At 42.3% G+C, this 22,320-nt stretch overlaps 1 protein-coding gene across 2 annotated transcripts in view; it reads left to right on the top strand.

The window, feature by feature from the left end:
- The window catches only part of KDM7A (lysine demethylase 7A), a 96,810-nt gene extending 86,660 nt beyond the window's left edge, over positions 1 to 10,150 (top strand). The window contains exons 18-20 of one of the 2 annotated variants that reach the window (XM_054495251.2): positions 863 to 945; positions 2,922 to 3,192; positions 3,814 to 10,150. In XM_054495251.2, the coding sequence (XP_054351226.1) occupies positions 863 to 945; positions 2,922 to 3,192; positions 3,814 to 3,908 (449 nt within the window). In that variant the 3' untranslated portion in view covers positions 3,909 to 10,150. Of the gene's footprint in view, positions 1 to 862; positions 946 to 2,921; positions 3,193 to 3,813 lie in introns of those variants that run through there. The other variant, XM_054495252.2, reaches the window with a different exon arrangement.
- Positions 10,151 to 22,320: the final 12,170 nt, after the last annotated feature.

Raw genomic sequence — 22,320 nt, 5'->3', positions numbered from 1 at the left:
GTGGTGGCGCATGCCTGTAATCCTAGCTACTTGGGAGGCTGAGGCAGGAGAATCGCTTGAACCTGGGAGGCGGAGGTTGCGGTGAGCTGAGATCACGCCATTGCACTCCAGCCTGGGCAACAAGGGGGAAATTCCATCTCAAAAGAAAAAGAATTTGATTGTAGATCTTCCAGCATCTAGCCCAAAACCCATCATATAAAGACAGTCTTTGAGGCTGGTCTGAGTGAGTATGGTGTTTAATTGATCACAAACAATTACAGATTTATTTGTTTCTTCTCCATCTCACTGCTTCACTTGACTAGCGAATGAATGAATAAATGAAGACAGTCTTTGAGAGAATTGAAAGAATTAGCATAATAGGTTATGAATTGGTGACTTTTTGTTTTTGAGGGAAAGGCATATAGTGAAGGTAAAGGTATGCAAATGAGTATCTAAAGAGTTAATGTGTTTTTAAATAAAATGTCAACATAAATTTGCTTTCTTTTTTTTTTCCCCCAAGATGGAGTCTCACTCTGTTGCCTAGGCTGGAATGCAGTGGCATGATCTCAGCTCACTGCAACCTCCACCTCCCAGGTTCAAGTGATTCTCGTGCCTCAGCCTCCCAAGTAGCTGAGATTACAGGCGTCCGCCACCACATCCAACTAATTTTTGTATTTTTAATAGAGACGGGTTTTCACCATGTTGGCCAGGCTGGTCTCGAACTCCTGACTTCAAGTGATTGACCTGCCTCGGCCTCCCAAAGTGTTGGGATTACAGGCGTGAGCCATCACGCCCAGCCTGCTTTCCTTTTTAAGCATTAGGCTAATTTTGTCATTTCAAATCAAGTTTGTGCAAAGTTAATTAAACTAAAACTTCTCTTTAGGATACCATGTCAAGACTGAAGATCCAGACTTGAGGACTTCCTCCTGGATTAAACAGTTTGATACTTCCAGATTTAATCCTCAGGTATATTCAAAGTTTGAAACGTTAAAAGGAGATTTAAAATGGTCATTAACTTTGTTTTTGCTTTCTTTTTTAAAACTGTAACAACCAGTTATCAACTGCTAGATCTAGGCAGCCAAAAAATTACAGTTAAATGCACATTTGAACAACTGTCCATTTTGAGAGATGCCGAAATGATAACTAACTTAAGGCTCATGGATAGAATGCAGTCTGGAAAAGAATAATTTATTCAAGGAAGCAGTTAAACCACTGGCTGCCAACCCATGTAGGTTATATCTGGTTAGAATGAAATATTCAAGGAAAAGATGAATATCATATCTTTTTAATCTTTGATGCTGTTTCTTGAATGGTTTTGAAAACCGAATTTCTTGGAGCATTTGATGAAAGTTACAGATTATCTTTCTAGAAAATACATTCATGATAAACACAACTTTTGCTTACATTATCAAATGAACCCAAAATAGCAGTTTTGAAAAAACTAAAACTTTACCAGCAGCACCAAACAAGAAAAGTGATACAAGCTTTTTTTGCAAATCTTGGAAAATGGCAGCCAAAGAAAGAATCAAAGTTCTCATGTGGCACTGTGGGGACCCAAACCTCTCTACCCCAAGCACACATAAGAAAGAAAGTAAATCAGCAAAGGCAGAAATATTGCCTCTAATTCTCCTTTGAGTGAAGAAACATTTGTGGGGGAGAAGGGAAGGAGGGAAGAGGAGACAGAGGGGAACATGAGTCGACTGTTTAAGAAATGAAGGGAAAAATCTCTTGTGAATAAAGCTTTCACATGGCACCGAAAGACCTCAGCAGAAGTGAAAAAGGCCTCCTGGGTTTTGCCATCTTGCAGAGCCCTGAGTTGACTGGAGGAATGGACTAAAATCCCTGGAGGAGGAGACACCTGTGTATATAGACAGAAAAGACTCTACCCCTAAATATGGAGCATCATTAATCTCTGAGTAGTGGAATTATGGGTGGTTTTTATTAATTTTTTTAATTTGGCTTATCTATATTTTCTAAATATTTAAGCAATTACTTGCATAAGAAAAAGAAGCAAGTTTTTTTTTTAAAGGAAGCCTTTGTGAGTATACGTTCTTTGACTAGAAGGATACATTCCAGAGTCAAAGGTCATAAGAAATCTCATTATAATTTACTTTTCGGTGTATGATTTTATAGTGCCTCACTGTAGCTGGTCATAAAGTTTATCACTTACTAGCACTATAGGATTCATTATGTAATGTGAGCTATTATTTAAATCTGGCTGTTCTTTTTATAATTGTTTTTGAAAATAAATGAAGACATAGAGGATGGATGATTAGCATAATGAAAACTGGTTTCATGAAACAGTCACACTATAGTGTACTCTGTTCACATCTAGTCTGTTCCTTTCTCTTTTTAATGCTGGTTATAACCCTCTCAGTTAATTTCAAGACTCACCAATCAGTAGCGTTTTTTTTGCCCCCAGAAAGTTTACTCAGTAGTCTTAAGAGACTGAAAGAGTAGTTGTAGTAAAAGGAAAACACCAAGCTTGGGACTCTGGATCTAAGGATTTCCTAGCAAAAAAACACAGTGGAGATGAACCTGATAGAAGATAGGTTCTAGAAAAGAACATGACACATGAGAGGTCCAAGGGAGCTGTGACTTGCCAGGGAAGTGGGAGATCGATCCATTCCCCCAGCTCAGGGTCCCTGCGTGGCATGTGCTCACTGAGCTGAGTAGCAAGTAGGGCGTGGTGCCTGTTTACGTTGTTTTCTCTCACTCTCTCTTTCGCCTTCTTAACTTATGATGCAACTTAAAGACCCGAGTCCTTCAGAGCTACTGAGATGACATCATGCAGGAGTGGTCATCTGTGGCTAATAGATGTTAAGAAAATCAGAATTCAGTAGTTTGTTTCTTCTCTCACTTGACTTTGCCAATGCATAGAGAGCTTAAATACCTCATTTAAACCCTAAAAATTCAGCCTCATGTCCTTCCTCCTCCTTCAGGATCTAAGTAGAAGCCAGAAATGCATCAAAAAGGAAGGTTCATCAGAAATTAGTCAGAGGGTACCAAGTAGGAATTATGTGGACAGCAGCGGCTCAAGCCTTCAGAATGGAAAGTATATGCAGAATTCAAACCTGACTTCGGGGGCATGCCAGATAAGTAATGGTCTAAGCCCAGAAAGGCCAGTTGGTGAAACTTCCTTCTCGGTGCCCCTTCACCCCACCAAGAGACCGGCATCAAATCCACCACCTATCAGCAACCAGGCAACAAAAGGTAACTTTCACACATGTATAGAGGAAGTATATTTCTGACTGTATGTGATGGTCATCATGGCAGTTGAGGTGTGTAGTCTCTGCACTCAAGTTGTTCAACATCTCATGCATAGTAGACAGCATAGTGATGGCAGTATACACAGGCTACTACTTACGGGAACAAAGAAAAAGGATACCCAAGTCAGCTCTGAGGAGCAAGAGACAGATCCTAAAATCAGATGTTCAGGGGTTAGCCAGGCTGAATTGGGGAAAGTGACAGAATAGGCAGCTTTGAAGGCAGAGGATTGAGCCTGAGGCAGGGCACAAAGAGGAGAAACAGGATATGGGGTATTTGTGAAGTGGTAGTCGGCTTTGTTGCCTAAGCATAGTGTAATGCAGGATAGGGAAGAGCCCAGGCTGAAGAGTAGGCAGACCAGGCTGTGGGAAGCCTTGTGAGTCTTGTGAGGGCCTAGTGTGATGAGGTGGAGGGGTTTTAAACAGCGGAAGTTCAGAAGTATGACTTTGTCCACGCAGAACACCTAAGGGCTTACTTCCCATAAAGAAAGCTCTCCCCGTAGTCTTCCAGGTGCTCTCTTAAGTGTACTTTTCATCGTTATTTACACTCCCTTCTGATGTTTTATAGGTAAACGTCCAAAAAAAGGAATGGCAACAGCCAAACAACGTCTTGGGAAGATCCTTAAGTTGAACAGAAATGGCCATGCACGTTTCTTTGTGTGACAGAGCTGCTGTTGCAGCCATTCTTCCCTTTGGAGACCAGTCTAGGGGTGCAGGAGCCTGGAGCTTCTGCTGTCCCCCTGCCTGGAGAAGTTTGTGTGTATAGTAAGAACACTGCCCGAAGAACAGAATGAACCTGATGCTGCATTTTCACTGTGCCACACCCACTCAGCAATAACCATTTTGGACCTGGTGGGGGAGAGGAAGAAGGAGGGTAGAACCTTAAAAAGAGACCTTGAACTGGAAAGGGTCTCTTGTCAGGGCTTGAATTTTATTTTGTTGTTGGTAGTGTCTTGATGTATTTTCAGTGGTAGGGTAAAGAATTATCAATAATTTATTTAACAGATTTTTTTTTAAAGTTAACAGCTTTTAAATTCTTTTTTTAAAGCTATTTATTTGGAAGATTTCTGGAGAAATATCTCACTAATTTAGATGTAAGAATGTGAAGGTTTTTAAATTATTTTTGATAGTGTGTGTGTTACATGTGGGGAAGGGCCACAGTAACAGTAACTAGTCTGGACTCTTAAATTTGATATTCAGGTTAAAGTCTTAAACAGGGATTTGATGCATTAATTATTTTAAATTAAGATGTATATGAAAATCATTTTATTTTATATATTTCATGTGTTTTTTATAAGCTATTAGCTTCGCTTTTGCTAACATCCAAGGTGCATACTGTTATCCAGGTTGATTACCTTATATCCCACCTTCCCTCTGCACTCCCCAGCATTTTGTGATGACCCAGTAAGACTCTTCTCTTTGCAGGGAAACACTTTCGTAGCCAGTGTGTAAGAACTCCATAAAAGATCCCTCATTTCTCATTTCGTTTGACATTGTGATTTTCTTCTCAATATTAAAAAAAATAGGCTTTTGCATTTTCATTTCTGCTGATGATATCTGGGTCCCAAAGAGAACAGCTTTAATATATTTTTCCTACTTGTGGGAAAAGTATTATAAGTTTGGTTACATTGTCATGTTTATAGTTTTTCCAAATACATTTGTAACTACAGCAGGCCTTCTTCGTACTGCTGGTGTTGGACAACAGGACTGACACCTGCTGCGGAGGTTATACCTTATGATGCTTTTATTCTCCATACCTGATTTGTTGGAAAATGTTATTTGACTTAGGATATTCAAATCTGCGTAATAAGCCGTAATATAATAGGATTAATACTACATTAAGTTGTATAGAAGCAAGCATGTTGGAATAGATCTTTTGTGTGTATTTACTTTTTTTATTTCTTAATTTTCTAAAGAATTACTTAAGATATGGATTTGGAGTAAAATGGGTGCTTTTGGCAGTTTCTTCCATCTATCCTAACCTGACCAGTGCATATTGAGGTTAAGTATCTGGTTAAACTTTAAGGTATTCATTTATCTCCTTTATGTATGATTTTTACTAAATGCCAGTTTTCAGTTGCTTATAGTAGCTTCTATTTTCCCTTTTTTCCATCCATGGCATAAAAATAAGTGATTTCTGGGGGTGGGGCAGAAATGTTCCCAAGTCTGACAATAGAGCATTTTACAAATTCCTACAAAGAAAATATAGGCAAATAGATAAAATTTATTTTTATGGAGAAGAAATATGGCCATATTATGGATTTGTCTTTTTTTTACTCAGCAAGGTATCAGGACTTACCCTTCTCTATTAAGTATCACTTGAATTGCTAAAAAGAAAAAAGTCTGTACCACCATCTTTCATGGTTGCATTCAAATGTGTATTTTCAAAGAGAAATACTTCCTAGTGTCCCCATTCCAAAATGTCATGGAGTAAATATGAAATAGTTTATGAAGTAGCCTTTCTGGTTCAGAGTGACTGGACCAAAGTCTGAATCTTATCTGGGCATCAGGAAAAAGAATTTTTATGGAAATCCTCAGTGTCTATAAACAACCCGTGTAAACCCTGTCTACACTATGCCAAAACCAGTGGAAAGATGGGTAGAGTCATCTTATCTCAGGATGCCAAAAATCTGGGTTTGACCGATTCCCCTACCTTCCCACACAGTATATTCTTGTGATTGTTGCTTTTCTGTAGATCCTGAGTTGGTGTTACAATAGTCATGTTTTTATTTTGGGTTAAGAAATAAGAGGTGTAAGAGCTATAATTTCCTTTTCCTGTTATATCATGATCTGGGTTTTCTTTTTTCCTTTACGTTTTTCACAGCTCTTGAGTATGTTCTATTTTTTTCTTTAGCCACAAAAATTAAAATTAAACTTTATTTTTATGAATTAAAATGAAATTTAATTTATTTTTATGAATTAAAATTGTGGCCAGTATCCACTGTGTCCTTAGGCTGAGAAGTACTAATTTGGAGTAGCCCGTGTGTGGAATTCTAAAGTGAAGGTACTGTGGATTCATTTTTAGTAGTTTTAGCCCCTTAATAAGTGGCTAAGTTAGAAAACTTTCAGTGAGGTAATAGAACCACTCGAATAGAATCCATGTGTTTTTCTGAATTGGTGAAAATTCAGCCACTGATCCAGTGACTCCTGGTCAAACCTCTTATAACATTACTGGCCGTAATGCATCCCTTTATCTCATGGAAATGGCTGAACTTTGTGGTAGCTGCTGCCAGTACCTGGGCTTAACAGTAATAGAGAACCTCATTTATACCATACAGACATAGCAACTTAGGAAGACAGCACTGATAGCATTTAGCTAGTTGTAAGCAAATACAAATATGTAAAATTGAGAATTATGATTTAACATAAGCAACTTTAATAATAGTAATAGATGATAATTTTCCTGTATTGTTTCAAATAAGTGACTGTTCAGCTGGGATCCATTGGATTATAATTCACAATATCACATAATATTATGCTTTTCAATATTGATGAGTGATGTAAACAATATAAAGTTGGCAGTTTGTAGTAGTTCAGTATCCTAGAAATACATTGAACTTCATAAGTATCAGTTCATTTTTAAGCATACAGAATTGAAGATTCTGACTGAAATCATAAACTCAGAGGAAACAAGCCCATCTTTATCACTAATTACTTAGCTTGAATACTTCTCTATTTTTAAATAATCCTAATTATTGCCTTTTCAATATAGTCTACTGTATTTATTTATATGGGATCAACAGGTATTTATCAAACATCTACTGTGTGCCCAGCACTACCTAGTACTGTTAGGGAACATCAATTTGCAGTTGTGGTCTCTGCCGTTGAAGGTATCTTCTCCAGGAAATTAGCAGTATTATTTTCACTTCTAAGCAAACATGAGCAAAAGAGGACCTATTCATTAAAAAACATCCTGACTTTTTTAGTTTCAACTGAGATATGCCACTGTAGAAGTGAAAGTAATTTCACAATTTAAGAAATGCTTCAACTTGGTAATTAATATGGTCATACAGGGACTTGGTGTAGCATGCAAGGAAGCAGAAGACCTGGGCTTTTGTTGAAGTTCTGCCATTTAGGTATCAGCTGTGTAACCTTGAATAAGTCACTTAACTCTTTCTGACTCTTAGTTTTCTCATTTGTAAATTTGGATTAAAATGTTTATTATGATAATCAAGAAAATCTCTTAATACTTCATACATACAGAGAACTTATCATTAAGTTAAAACTGGCAATTACTGCACCTTTATATATATTTTTAAATGAAAAGTAATACTATTCATGATGTTTATTTTATATCAAATATATGCCCAGGGCATGCTACTTTAAAAATCCGAGGAATCCCCAACAAGGTGCTGGATTAAAATCAGATTTCGTGCTTGAAGTGGAAGAAAAATGAAGTTGTTTATGGATAAGAGGGTGAGAATGTGTATCCTCAAGTACGTTAAGATGATTTAGCTGAAAGATGGCTTTAGGTTTTTCTTGAAGAATTAGGAAAGTACCATCCCCACAGATTGAGCATACTCTTCAGGTACTAGATAAAGGTGAAGGAAGTCATGGAATTAAAATGACTTAGCAACTCCCCAGGGAACTTGTGGGGAGAATGAGGTGGTTAGAAAGGTGAGAATGCACAAAGACAGCTCTGGGTTGGGTACCAACAGCTTGCTTGGTAGAAAGAAACCAGTGTAGGAAAGGAGACGCCACCAGACGTCTTCAACAGACAAGATTCTTTCTGCCTTTTTCGAAAGATGCTCTCTGCAGCAGTAAGACTATAGAGTTGATTGGAATAATCATGCGACCCAGTATGCTACTGCTAGGTGTAATTATCAAAAATTCATTTTTCTCATTAAATACTAAGTTAATTGGTCGCCACATAAAGAGAAGCTAGAGCTCACCAGTCTTCTCCTGGTGTCCTAGACCTTCCTCTAAAGCAGTCTTGGGAAGCTTGAGCATCAGATCTTTAGCCTAGACAGAGTGTTGCTGGTAAATAAACGAGACACAGGTAACCCAGAGTGGGCAGTGATTTGCGTGGGGAGACACAGTGGATCTGGGGCCTCTGATAGTTTGCTTCCTGAAACAGCCCCCAGTTTTCGGCTTGCCCTATGAGATGATGTTCATGTGCTTCCTTGAAACCAGGTGGAAAGAAAGGGGAAGAATTAATTTTCTCATTCTGTTGCTGTTGAACGTAATGTAATCTTAATACTGTAGCCTTCCTAGAAGCCCTTCCCTCTTTTTCATGCTGTAAAGTCAAATATTTGATATCCTTAACATAAATTTTCAAAATTAATGTCATTAGGAAGCAAATGTCTATTTCCAAAGCAATGAGCTTGTTGTGACTGTGATTTTATTCTTCTATAGTATTTTTTCCTCATTTTAATTGAGATGAGAAAATAATACTCTTTTGCAATATCCTTAGATTCTCCCCCTCACCCTGGTGCCCCTTCTAGTGTCTTAAGACTTTGTCTTAACAAGTATAACATTACATTTTGTTGTTAAAACCTTTTCGAAACTGTATTCAGTGATTCTTCCAAGTTTATCTGCTCTGCACTATTTCACTAATAAACCCTGGCTACCACGTAGCCCTTGACCTCCAAGTAGTTTACCTATGCAAGACCTGTGACACTCTGAATTCACCTCTCTTTCTTTCAGAAAGTAGTCATAAATGGAGCTTAATTATAAAGGTAAAACTTGTCTCCAACCAGTTTTATTTTGGCCACTTCCTTTTCAAAATGTCAGCTGTTTTCCTTCAAGATTTTTTCACCAAAACAATGATCATAAGTGCTGGAATATATAATACTTTGCAGGCATAAAATAACCCAGACATACTCTCATATTTCTTTGGTGTATTTTGGTTGGTAAAACTTACCAGCATTAAATGTAAAATATAATGAGGAGTTAATTCCTTAGCTAGAACCATTTCTTCCTTTTAAGATTCATAAGTAACCTTTTATTTTTACAAAGCTACGTATAACTTCCACATTATAGTCAGGGACCCGAGGTGTAACTTGCTAAGTGAATCCCAAGGTTATTTTATCTTGCAAAAGAAACCTAAACCAAACTAAGGGCCTTACAGTTTATGGTTAGACTGAATCAAAAGCTATAACCTCAATTTTTCCAAAAACAGCTTCTGACTGCAAAAGCAAGTCATACAGTTGTTAGGTATGAAATAGCACTGATCAGGAAGTGCATCTTCGCAGATGGTATTTCCTTCAGAAAAGACTTTTCTACTTTTAATATAAATTAAGCCATAACAGTTTCATGCTGTGGAAAGAGGGTGAAAAGGTTCATTTTAAGAGATTATATAATATGAACTTTCACATTTACTGTGAAATGTCTAACTTTGCCAGTGCTTCAGCAAGTTTTTTTGGGGGGTGATGGGGAGGGTAGTATTGGTTTTAGAGGTTTCAAATCTGTGAACTTTGGAGAGGGGACAGTTGTTGGCTCTGGTATTTACTAGTTTTGTAGTAACGTTTTGCTAGCCTGACTGACTTTTCTTACTGGTTTTTATGCCTACGGTCCGAGGGGACTGTTCTTCTTGTTTGGGGTGTCTGTGGAATAGCGTCTTGTCTTGTTTGTATAGGCAGTCGATGTGTGTGACGTGTGTCCTTTCAGTCCGGAAGCCCACTGTGTGACAATGGCGTGGGGTGTGGCTGGGAGGTGGGGTGCTGAAGCTTGAAGAGCATTTCTTTGCTGATTCATAACAGTATTTCCCATCTTTTGCCTGCAGGCAGGGAAAGTGTACAGTATTTATTTTGTTTCTGTTTTACTTTAAATTTGTAAGTCTTTAAGTAGCTTACATTGATTATTATAGGGGAGGACAAGTGACTTGTTTAAAGTTGTATTTAGTATTCTTTCCAATTTCTGTATTTTAAAATATTGAAATTAAAATTGTATTACTTCTGTTTTGATTTTTTTAGCACTCAGTGTATTTTTTGCTCATTTTGTTTGAAAGTATAAATGTTGAAAATTGTATAAAACGCGTCCTTGAAAGAAAAAGAATCTGAATTCTATATCCAATTCTGACTTTCTGTTCCTTTTCTGCTGATTGAATCGTGGGAAATTATTTAAGAATGTGAAAAACTGGGTTCAGCGTCTGCTCCTTACTACTTCTGAAGACTTCAATGTGAAAAGTAATTGTCTTATTTTATTAGCAAGTATTGCTGGGGATGAGTGATTGCTCAAAGAGAGGGAAGAATACAAAAGTGTAATTGGCAAGATGAGGCTGAAACGTAGAAACGGATGTGGGTACTTGCTAATGAACACTTCAGAACACTCACAGCCCCTACCCAGGCATCCCACAAATATTTCCTAATACCTGCAGTACAGTAGGCACTGTTTTAGCACTAGTGCTGCAGGAGTGAGCAAAACCAAGTCCCAGGCCTTCAAGGAGCTTGTGTGAGACACAAAAGGCAAGTGAGAGCCAGGGGTGTGGTGGCCTGGCTGGCTGGTGAAGGTGAGAGTGTTAAGTGCACACTCCGTGAGGAAGATGAGCTCAGTTTTGGACCCAGGGTCTGAGAGACAGGGATGATATGGACCAGGAAAAAGATCTGGCCTTAAGAGGAGATGAGAGAGGAACTCTGGACCAGGAAGGAAGGAGCCCTGCAGGCATCACTTCCAGGGCAGAAGAGAAGCCTAGGAAGGAGACAAGTGGGCAAGAAGTCTGAGCTCAGAGTCCCAGAAACCAAGTGACCAGAAGGACCAAAGACCATACCCTCCCTTCCCCTAATATCTGCAAAAGAACAGGGACGCCAAAGCATGCACACCTAAACACACCTTGAGAGCTGCTTCCACCCCTAGAACGGTATCCACAAAAGCAGTTTGCATCTCCTGTGTCTGCTTTCATGAAATTGGTTGAAACCTAAATCTGAACAAATCTGCTCTTTTGTGAAAATCCATATATGTAAATCTGTGGGTTGTCTGCCCTTCCCGAAGCTCATATGTTAATGAAACAATGATCAGGACCTACTCTCCTTAGACTTTTCAGCTGATTTTTGTGGTTTTACAACAGTGAGACAGCATGAGACACATCACTGTGGGATGTTGATGATAAATGCCAATTATTTTACAGTAGGAAGGATCAAATGCTATGTTACAGACAGGATTTGAAACCGGAGCCCTTACTATCTTTTATTTCATTCCATTTGAGTACTTACTGTGTGCAAGGATATTTTTATTTGTTTCTCAAAATAACCCAGCGAGGTAGGTACTACATTCCTCATCCTACAGATGCATCCGAGGCTCAGAGAGGGTCAATGACACTTCCAGGTTCACATGAATACAGACATTTTCAGTCTGTCTGACTCTAAAGACTATTCTTAACTGTTTCTCTTAAGTATTTTTAACTATATACTTTTAATTAAGGAAGGAATAGATGGTCCTTAGGAATGGTTTGTGTTCTAAAACTTTCTTTGCAGGCGCAACCCACTTTGGATTGAAAATGTAGTTTCTTGTGGAGGCTTTTTGACACTCAGCTAACCTCTCTGAGTCCACTTTCCCAGGAGCTGGGCACACTGAAGAAACATCTTCTAGAATTGAGCTCACCTTCTAATGAATAACATAGGCTGTAAATAAGTGACATGTGAGAAGTGCTTTTAGGATACAGGAACCAAATGCGGATTTCCAGAGGCTCAGAGCTGGCATATGAGTAGAGGCCATGCCTGGTGCACCCCTTCTACCCTTTCTGCTGGACCTAACCGTGGCCCTGTGGGGCAGCGCAGCAGCCTTCTTCGCAGCCTTGCCCACCCAGGCTGCTCCCTCCTCTTCTGCCCTGCACACTGAAGCCACGTCCTGCCCTATCTTCTGCCCCAGCTCTGTAGGTGATCAGCCCAGATGAGGAGAGGAAAAGGTCCTGCTCTGCCCACCATCGCTGATCCTGGGGTGCTGCCTTCCCGTGCCTTGCAGAAGCACCATCCACATCTTCCTCTTGATCCACTCCTGGCCTCAAGTCTCTCCTTGCTTTGTCTAGACTCTTCTCAGCCTCTATCTCCAAAATGCCTTTACACTTTGTAAAGTGCTAATTCTGAAATTTTATAAAATCAAAAGTTTACATAAATCCTTCTATGCCAGAGTTGAGAAAAGAAAAAAAAAATGAAGGCTCTACAAGTGGAAAGTAATATGTGTAAATTCCCTACATTTTTGTTTTGTTTTTTTAAGGCAAATATAACCTGGGACAAAAGATTTGCAGTAACAGTAAGAAATAGTATTTGACCCTCTCCTATGCTTATTTATTTATTTATTTGAGACAGAGTCTCACTCTGTTGCCCAGGCTGGTGCGATCTTGGCTCACTGCAGCCTCCACCTCCCAGGTTCGAGTGATTCTCCTGCCTCAGCCTCCCAAGTAGCTGGGACTACAGGCGTGCATCACCATGCCCAGCTAATTTGTGGTTTTTGTTTTTTGTTTTTTGTTTTTTTTAGTAGAGATGGGTTTTCCATGTTGGCCAGGCTCATCTCAAACTCCCGGCCTCAAGCAATCCGCCCGCCTTGGCTTCGCAAAGTGCTGGGGTTACAGGTGTGAGTCACCACCCCCAGCTTCCTATGCTCTTATTCTAGAAGCTGTCCTGCTGTTTCTGGGTGCCCTAGAGGAGTCTCGTACATCATATATCAATCCCACCACCATCCTCTCACCTCCCACTTATCACAACCTCCAATTTCAGTTTTACCATCCAACCTCTCATCTTTGCAAATTTTTGTGTGTTTTTCTGAGAGAGGATCTTACTCTGTTGCCCAGGCAGGAGTGCAGTGGTGCAGTCACGGCTTACTCCAGCCTCGACCTCCTGGGCTCAAGCCATCCTCTCACCTCAGTCTCCCGAGATGCTGGGACCACAGGCGTGCACCACCACACCCAGCTAATTTTTAAATTTTTTGTAAAGAAAAATGTTGCCCAGCCTGGTCTCGAACTCCCGGGCCTAAGCAATCCTCCTGCCTTGGCCTTCCAAAGTGCTGAAATTACAGGTGTGAGCCACCACATGCAGCCCAAATTTTTGTCTCTTACCCTTTGGGACCTGTATTAGGGTTCTCTAGAGGGACAGAACTAATAGGAGATAGATTAGATAGACAGATAGATGATAGATAGATAGATAGATAGATAGATAGACAGACAGGAATTTATTAACTCAGTATCACAAGGTCCCACAATAGGCCATCTGCAAGCCGGGGAACAAGGAGAGCCAGTCTGAGTTCTAAGACTGAAGAACTTGGAGTCTGAGGTTCGAGGGCAGGAAGCATCCAGCACGGGAGAAAGATGTAGGCTGGGAGACCAGGCCAGTTTATTCAGCGTTTTTCTGCCTGCTTTATATTCTAGCTGTGCTGGCAGCTGATTAGATGGTGCCCACTAGATTAAGGATGGGTCTGCCTATCACCTTTGGTCTTGTGAGTCTTCATTCTAACCTGTTAGACTCCATGAAATCCGAGGGCTAGGAACACAGACTGCAGTCAGAGTCAAGTGGGTTAAATTCTGGCTCTACCTTTACTAACTGGTCCTGGGCAAGTTATATAACCTTGCTGTGCCTCAGTTTTCCGCGACATACTTATCTACCTCACTAGGCTATTGAGGGATTAAATGAAAACATATGGCGCACTCAAGGACAGTGCCTGGCACAAGGAGACGCTAACTACTAGCCATCAGATCAAGCTCCTCTCTCTGCTGCTGTATAGAATGCCATCTGAGTTCCACCAGCTGCCAACCAATGTACTTATTCAAGTTACTGCAACGAGTGTGAACAAGATTAGACTAAAGGCAGGGCATCCACAAGAAAGCAAAGGGCACGGCTGCCTAAGGGGACAGAATCCTACTGGAGAAGGAAGCCAGAGTCCAGACATAAGCCTGGGAAAGTGCAGAAATCCTGGGACATGGGCTAGGGAGCCTAAGTTATCTTTCAGTTTCTGGAATAAGGCTATCAGGTGGTTGACAGTGGCTGGTTACCTCTGGGAGGATGGGAATCAGAAGGGAGAGATAATTGATGTTGGGGATTTTCACACATTTTACTTTTATGTTTTTGTGTAATTAAGAGAGACAAATGTGTTCTACTATGAGGTATGTGTTAACTGTGCCCAAGACACACTAATCACACCATCATACCTGTGCACAGCCCGCAAGAAATCAGCCTGCCTGCTCCTGGTGTGCTGCACTGACAGCCCAGTGGGATGGGGTGGGTCAGGGCTGGTGAATGGGGCACGGTAAATCCCAGGGAGCTTGGCTGCGAAGCGCTCCCTCCTCCCCTGCTCTCTACCGAGTTTGGCTTCTATTCCTACCCTTTTCACTTTTTTGGTTACTTTTCCATGTTTCGTCTGTCTTTCCTACCAGCCTGAGTTTAAGGCTAGGACTGGTATTCTCTTATCATCAGCACCTCCCACACAGTTTAGTACAAATCTCAAAATAACATTGAGTAAACCCATGAACCTGGATATTCCTCATGCTGTCTCTCTCCCTTTCCCCACCCCTGCACACTCTTCGCTCTCTCTCTGGCAGCCATATGGGATGGGGGGAGTGGAAGAGAGAGAGTAAAGAGAAATGGAGAACAATGGGGAAAGAGCCCTTTACAATTTGAGAATTCTGCCAACTACTAAGAACTGTAGAAATTCACCAATATGGTGTTAAAAAGAATGAGTGTTTCAGGTTTCTTTATGAGAAAAAGGAGGAGGAGTAGATTTTTCCTTTAATGAGATAAATTGTGTGAATGAGCTGGATTAAAAATATATACACCTCACTTAGAACCTAAAAGTTAATTTTTTTATTGTACTTGCTTTGTAAACTTTATATAGGTGTGCTTCACTTTGAAAATATCAAATATAGTCATGGTTAATGTGTAAAACTATAAAACAGATCAATAAGGTGGTACCACGTTATGAAAAGACTTTGGCCACCTGCAGATGACACAGAACAGTATTTTCAGAGCTCATGAAGACCTCCATGGTTGCTGGGCTCTGCTTTCACTTCTGGGCAGTGTGATGCTTAGGAAAGCAGTTGCTCAGTGGTGCAGGAGGGCTTGCCTTGTAAGACCACAGGCAGCCCCAGAGTGGACAAAGATGTGAGTCTGGGCTGGTCAGGGAGAGAAGCCTGGCAGAAAGCAGGGTGAGCAGAACACAAGTTCCCGCCTTGGTTCCTGCAGTCCACCTGAATGGAGGCAGCTTGCACCTCAGTATCTGGTTCCAACTCCCCTTCAGTCCAAAACTTACTTCCCTGTGAATGGGCCTCGACAATCTTCAGTTGCCCAGGCCAGGAGTCTGGGTGATCTCAAATCTTCCCTCTTCGCACCACAACCAGTGACTCTCAAAGGCCTGCCGGCTCATCCTCACGTGCCTCAGTCCACCTGCTCCTGGCCTCGCTTTAGCTCTCACTGGAGCTCCTGGGATCAAGACCAAAATCCTTAATGTGGTGAATGAGTCAGATGTAGATTCAGCTGTGAGGGAGAGAAAACCCAGAACACAAATGGCTTAAACAAGATAGAAGGCAGAAGATAGGTGTTCCAGGACTGAGACCACTTCCTGAGGGGGTCAGGGCCAGGATCTGCCCTCTGTTGGCCTGCTGTCCTTGGCACATGGCTTCACCTCACCATTCCAGATGGCTGCGTGCAGACTGCAGCCTGCAGGGGGAGGAAGGGTGACCCTGTAATCACTTTATTGTCTAGTTTCTCTATTCTTGAGAGACTTAAAAGCCTGGACTTTGGAGGCCACAAGATTCGAGCAACCTAATGCCTGGCTGGCCTTGACAAGTTATTTAATCCCTCCTAATTGAGTCTTTATTTCTTCAGCTCTGATGTAGGTATAATAGTAATTTATACTAAACATGGTGGTTATGAAAAGTAGACGAGATAATCCACAGAGTTTAGCATTGTGCGTGGCACATGTGTAATAAATGTAGTAGTGATTTTTTTTTTTTTTTTTTTTCAGAGTCTCACTCTGTCGCCCAGGCTGGAGTGCAGTGGCACCATCTCGGCTCACTGCAACCTCCGTTTCCCGGGTTCAAGTGTTTAATATTTGATACTTGTCACCACGATGTGGTGGTTTATCTGGGGTGGAGACAACGTCCCCTGTCCTCTGCGGGGTTTGTCTGCAGTGGAGACGCCCCCCCACGTCTGCTGCGGGGTCGCCCCTTGGCAGCTGCTTCCTGTTGCTCTCTGGGTCACCACATGCTTTACATCAGGTCTCTTCCTAGGGCTCTGTGACACTGCTGTCTGTGGTTCCGCCGCCTCGCTGGCTGCAGGTGAGAGCAGGTGAGAGGTGGGAAAGGCCACACCTCTCTGCCTGCTCCTCCCTGAGCTCCCACGGTGCTCTCACAGACTGAGGGCGCTAGGCCTCTCCAAAGGGTCTGAACATTGAAAGGAATTGTGAGAAAATGTTTAATTTGTCCACTCAATCAGATGATTCCTCCCAGTCTAAGGGAAAATGAACCTGCTTAAGAGCAGCCCAGGCCCTGGCCTTGCTTCCATTTCAGGACCTTCTCTCTGCTTTCTGTCTGTTTTCTGCCAGGGTACCCCGGAAGACGCAGATGGCACCTCCAGCTGTCTGACTGGGGAGTTTAAGATTATTTACAGGCTGGGCGTGGTGGCTCACGCCTGTAATCCTAGCACTTTGGGAGGCCAAGGCAGGCAGATCACGAGGTCAGGAGATCGAGACCATCCTGGCTAACAGGTGAAACCCTGTCTCCATTGAAAAAAAAAAAGAAATACAAAAAATTAGCCAGGTGTGGTGGTGGGTACCTGTAGTCCCAGCTACACGGGTGGCTGAGGCAGCAGAATGGCGTGAACCCGGGAGGCAGAGCTTTCAGTGAGCCGAGATCGTGCCACTGCACTCCAGCCTGGGCGACAGAGCGAGACTCCATCTCAAAAAAAAAAGAAAGATTATTTATAATGGGCCGGGCGCGGTAGCTCATGCTGGTAATCCCAGCACTTTGGTAGGCTGAGGCAGGCAGATCATGAGGTCAGGAGTTTGAGACCAGCCTGACCAACATGGTGAAACCCCATCTCTACTAAAAACACAAAAATTAGCCTGGCCCAGTGGCACGCACCGGTAATACCAGCTACTCAGGAGGCTGAGGCACGAGAATCACTTGAACCCAAGAGGCAGAGGTTGCAGTGAGCTGAGATGGCACCACTGCACTCCAGCCTGGGCAACAGAGTGAGACTCCGTCTAAAAAAAAAATTAAAAAATAAAAAATAAAAAAGATTATTTACAATGGAGTGAGCAGGGGTTAGAGAAAGCAAAAAGGGATGGGGCAGCATCCTGGGGTTAGCAGCAAAGAGGAGCCCTTACCCCACTGAAGGTCTGGGGAAGGGAGAAGTTACCAGAATGCTGAGGAAGAGCTGTGTGGAGCTGGCCTCCAGCCAGCAGCTGTGGCCTCTGGCACAAGGATATGACCAGCCACTCAAGGAAAAGCCCGGGATCTGCACGCCCATCCGCACTCTCCTCTCTGATCACCTGCCAGCTCCTGGCATGGGTGAGTCTCCATGGAAGATAGCTGGGGATGCTTCTGACCCCATCCATCAAGGTCAGCCTCTGGGAGCACAGAGCAGGGTATAGGAGAGTGGAAAGTGGACCTACAGGGGCAGATGGAAACTACGCAGCACAAATCCTCCACTCCTCAAAATCTCCACACCCACCTCTTAGGAAAACCAACCCCTTCTACCAAGGAGGACTGATTTCACTCTACAACACAGCCTTCAATCATCAGCTGCAATCACCCAGTGATTCCCCGAAGTCTGTTATTCAGTCAAGAATAATAATGTTGGAGGGTGCAGGGCAGGAAGGTGAACCTTGCCCACTCTGTGGGGTAGGGGAGGGAACTTGGCACTCCAAAGACTGGTTCCTTCTCAGCTCTTCTTGCCAGTGGGAGGTGAAGATCTGCCTGTTCTCTTCTTCTGATTTCAGCTCACTGCAACCTCTACCTCCCGGTTCAAGCAATTCTTCTCCCTCAACCTCCCAAGTAGCTGGGATTACAGGCGTGCACCACTATGCCTGACTCATTTTTGTATTTTTAGTAGAGATAGGGTTTCGCTCTGTTGGCCAGGCTGGTCTCGAACTCCTGACCTCAAGTGATCCACCTGTCTCTGCCTCCCAAAGTGCTGGGATTACAGGCATGAGCCACTGAGCCTGGCCTAAATTTCCTGTTCTTACAAGGACACCTGTCATTGAATTAGGGCCCACTCTAATTACTTCTTTTTAATTTAATTACATCTTTACAGGCCCCACCTTCAAATACAGTTACATTCCGAGGTACTAGGGATTAGGACTTCAACATAGGAATTTGGGGAGCAGGGAACACAATTCCATCTCTAACGCGACTGGCTCAAGTACATGCATATATATTCCCGAGACTGACAACTCTCAGGACAGTTGATAAAGCCATGATAAAAACCGAAGCCGTCTTTCTTTCTACCACATCTGTGGAGATCCCCCGACCACGGGAGTGATGGCCAGTGCGTGAGAGATAGGGTTCCTTACAGAGCCATCAGCCTGCCCACGACCTCCAAACGATCACTGTACCTTAGGCTAGATACAATCTGCAAGCAGGGCTTCTAGCCCCACTCAAGTCCAGTGCAAGTCCCCAGGGATTAATATGGGCTCCACCTGGGTGGTGGGATGATGGGTGATGTTTGTTATTTTTTCTTTCCTCAAATATTTACTGAATATCAGGTACTGAACTAGGTAGGCCAGGGGTGGGGGTCCATGGGAAAAAGGTAGCGTCCCTTCTGTCAGAGTGGAGGTTACAGCCAAGGAAACAAGTAATGTGCTAGAGTCATCATTGCAACAGCTCTGAAGTCTGGTCCCAGGGGTCACACACTGTCCCAGTCCTGGCATCAAGCCTCGGGCAGCAGTGCGGACTTACCCTTCCCTCTGTGGGGATTATCTCCACCCATGAGTGATGTTCCTGTGACTCGACCCACAGAGCACACTGTGGACATCATCTGCTCTGCCTAGATGCCTTTGGCTTCCTTTTGCCCTGCGTGTATGCCCGTCTGCAAGCTTTGCTTCTAAGGCCTACATCAAAATTCTTCAGGCTGGGCGCGGTGGCTCATGCCTGTAATCTCAGCAGTTTGGGAGGCCAAGGAGGGCGGATCACGAGGTCAGGAGATCAAGACCATCCTGGCTAACATGGTGAAACCCCGTCTCTACTAAAAATACAAAAAATTAGCCGGGCATAGTGGCCCCAGCCTGTAGTCGCAGCTACTCGGGAGGCTGAGGCAGGAGAATGGCGTGAACCTGGGAGGCGGAGCTTGCGGTGAGCCGAGATCGCGCCACTGCACTCCAGCCTGGGCGACAGAGCGAGACTCTGTCTCAAAAAAAAAAAAAAAAAAAAAACCAACTCTTCAGCGGCCTGCCCTTGGGCTACTGGATCCACTTTGTCCAGGTGCAAATGTGGGTGCAGAGAGCCAGAAGGACCTAGGACCTTACTTCTGCCCCCATGCACACTCCCCTGCCGGCCTTTGCCAATGCTGGATGGATGACCAGTGCAGTGATATGACAGCCTAGAGGAGGGACAAACTCGGGCAGATTTACAGTTGATCCCCATTATTTACAGATTCTGTATATGCAAATTTGCCTAAGCACTAAAATTTATCTGTAACCCCCAAATCAATACGTATGGTATTTTCACTGTCGTTTTTGGACATATTCAGAGCAGTGAAAAAAATTGAGTGCACAACTACAGCTGAGGTTGAGCAACGCAACCTTCTTGTCTTCTTGTTTCAGTTCTCATAACGAGTGTCCTTTTTGAGATCTATTTAGTGCTGCGTTTTTTGCATTGTTGTGATTTTTGTGGATGATTTTGCTGTTTACAGTGGCGCCCAAGAGTAGTGCTGAAGTACTGGGTGGTGTTCCTGAGTTTGAGAAGGCTGTGATGTGCCTCACAGAGAAAACACACCTGTTTGGTAAGCTTTCTTCAGGCATGAGTTATAGTGCCGTCATCCCTGAGGTCAATGCTAATGAATTAACACTATCTATTAAATAAAGTGTCTTTAAATAGAAAAACACATAAAACAAGGTTGTGTATTGATCAGTTGACAAGTATGTGATCAGACACTCATAGGAACCTAGCCCTGTATTTCCCCTAGGAGCGATGGATCAGTTTCACTGAGCATCCACAGCAACTTTACAGAACACAACAGCTGCCGAAGAACAGGAATCCACTATACATTTCAGAGGTCCCCTTTGCGTTCAGGCTGAGGCAGGGACGTTGCTTGTCTTCTCCCTGTTCCCTCCCTGGCTTCTCCCACTCTTACACAAGCTTCTCCTGGGAGCACTTCCTTAATAAAGAACTTGCACAAGAATCAACATCTCAAAGTCAGCTTTAGAGAACTGGACCTGAAACAGAAAGGAAGCATGCTTCTCTCTTTGCTCCAGGAAGTTCCTTACCCCCCGTTAAAACTGATCCCCCCTCTTCCTCAGAGACCAGCCCTGTACAATGTGAGATACTAGGAGGGCAGTCGTGGTCAAGCTACAAAATAACAAGGTCTTGTTCTGTGATCATTCAGACAATAGTCTCCCACATTTGTTATGGCAGCCCTAGGAGATGAATTCAGCGCTCAGGAGAAGATATGATCGATCCACTTGTCTCTGAGATTGGAAAAGCAGCATATGCACTAATACACAATGCACATAATACATAGTAAAGAGGGGTTCCACAGTGATTCCTCCCACAATAAATAAGGTCCGCCCCAAGGTGACTGCTGTCTTTCCATAAACAGCACAGGGACATTTTTGAAACAACAGATTCACTCCTTAAATAATGATTTAATTTCCTCATAAGCAAACCCTTACCACAGTTCAAATAACCTCTCTGATCACCATCTTCTATCCTCCAAACTCTTTTACTTTATATGTCTTCATTGTTATTAGTATAATTTTCTTAATAAACAATGTATTTATTTTGTATTAATTTATTATGTATTGTGTCTTCCTTAGCTTTTCTGTACCACTGCAACTACGTTTTGATTTATTTCAGATTTCCAGTCCCTGACCTTTCACACTGTCTCTTATACTTTCTTCGCCTTCTCTTTCCTTTCCATGCCCAGATTGGTTCCATAATCTACTAAAACAATTGCCCCTTTGCAAAGGCCCTCAAAACATGCCTTGGTCTCCCTCCACTGAAGGCAAAAGCCAGAACCCCAATCCATGTTGAACCTAACTTCTTTGCAACTCAGAGGCAATTGACCTCTGTTGGGAAAAAACACCAATCACATAATTGGCTGACTGCTTTAACTTTAATGTATGATCTTCAAACTTAAATGAGACTTACCATTGTCTGGTAATCCTACGTTTTGCTGGTAGAATTGGTCTTTTCATCGGAGACAACTGCATCATATCTTCTTCCCCTTTCCTACCCCTTACTGTAGCCCCACCTTCGGCTGGTGATCTTCCTTCACATCTCACCGAGAAAACAGAAAGCTGAATTAGTTACCTAAGGCTGCTATGATGGTTAATACTGAGTGTCAACTTGACTGGATTGAAGGATGCAAAGTATTAATCCTGGTTGTGTCTGTGAGGGTGTTGCCAAAGGAGATTAACATTTGAGTCAGTGGCATGGGAAAGGCAGACCCACCTTAATCTGGTGGGCACCATCTAATCAGCTGCCAGCAAACATAAAGCAGGCAGAAAAACGTGAAAAGGCGAGACTGGCCTAGCCTCTCAGCCTACATCTTTATCCCGTGCTGGATGCTTCCTACCCTCAAGCATCGGACTCCAAGTTCTTCAGTTTTGGGACTCAAACTGGCTCTCCTTGCTCCTCAAGCTTGCAGACAGCCTATTGTGGGACCTTGTGACTTTTATATATTTATATATATATAATATAAAGTATTAACATTCATATATTATACTTATTTATATATGTATATATACATATATGTATAAAAGTATTAACTTTTATATATACTTTTATTAAGTATTAACATATGTGTATATATATACTTAGTGTGTATATATATATACTTAGTGTATATATATATACTTAGTGTATATACTTAGTGTGTATATATATATATACTTAGTATATATATAATATACTTAGTGTATATATATATACTTAGTGTATATATATATATACTTAGTGTATTATATATATACTTAGTGTATATATATACTTAGT

Source organism: Pongo pygmaeus, chromosome 6 (assembly GCF_028885625.2).
Source record: "Pongo pygmaeus isolate AG05252 chromosome 6, NHGRI_mPonPyg2-v2.0_pri, whole genome shotgun sequence".
Classification (NCBI taxonomy): domain Eukaryota; kingdom Metazoa; phylum Chordata; class Mammalia; order Primates; family Hominidae; genus Pongo; species Pongo pygmaeus.
The sequence above is the reverse complement of the archived record's forward strand: the minus strand, read 5'-3'. Positions and strand labels throughout refer to the sequence as shown.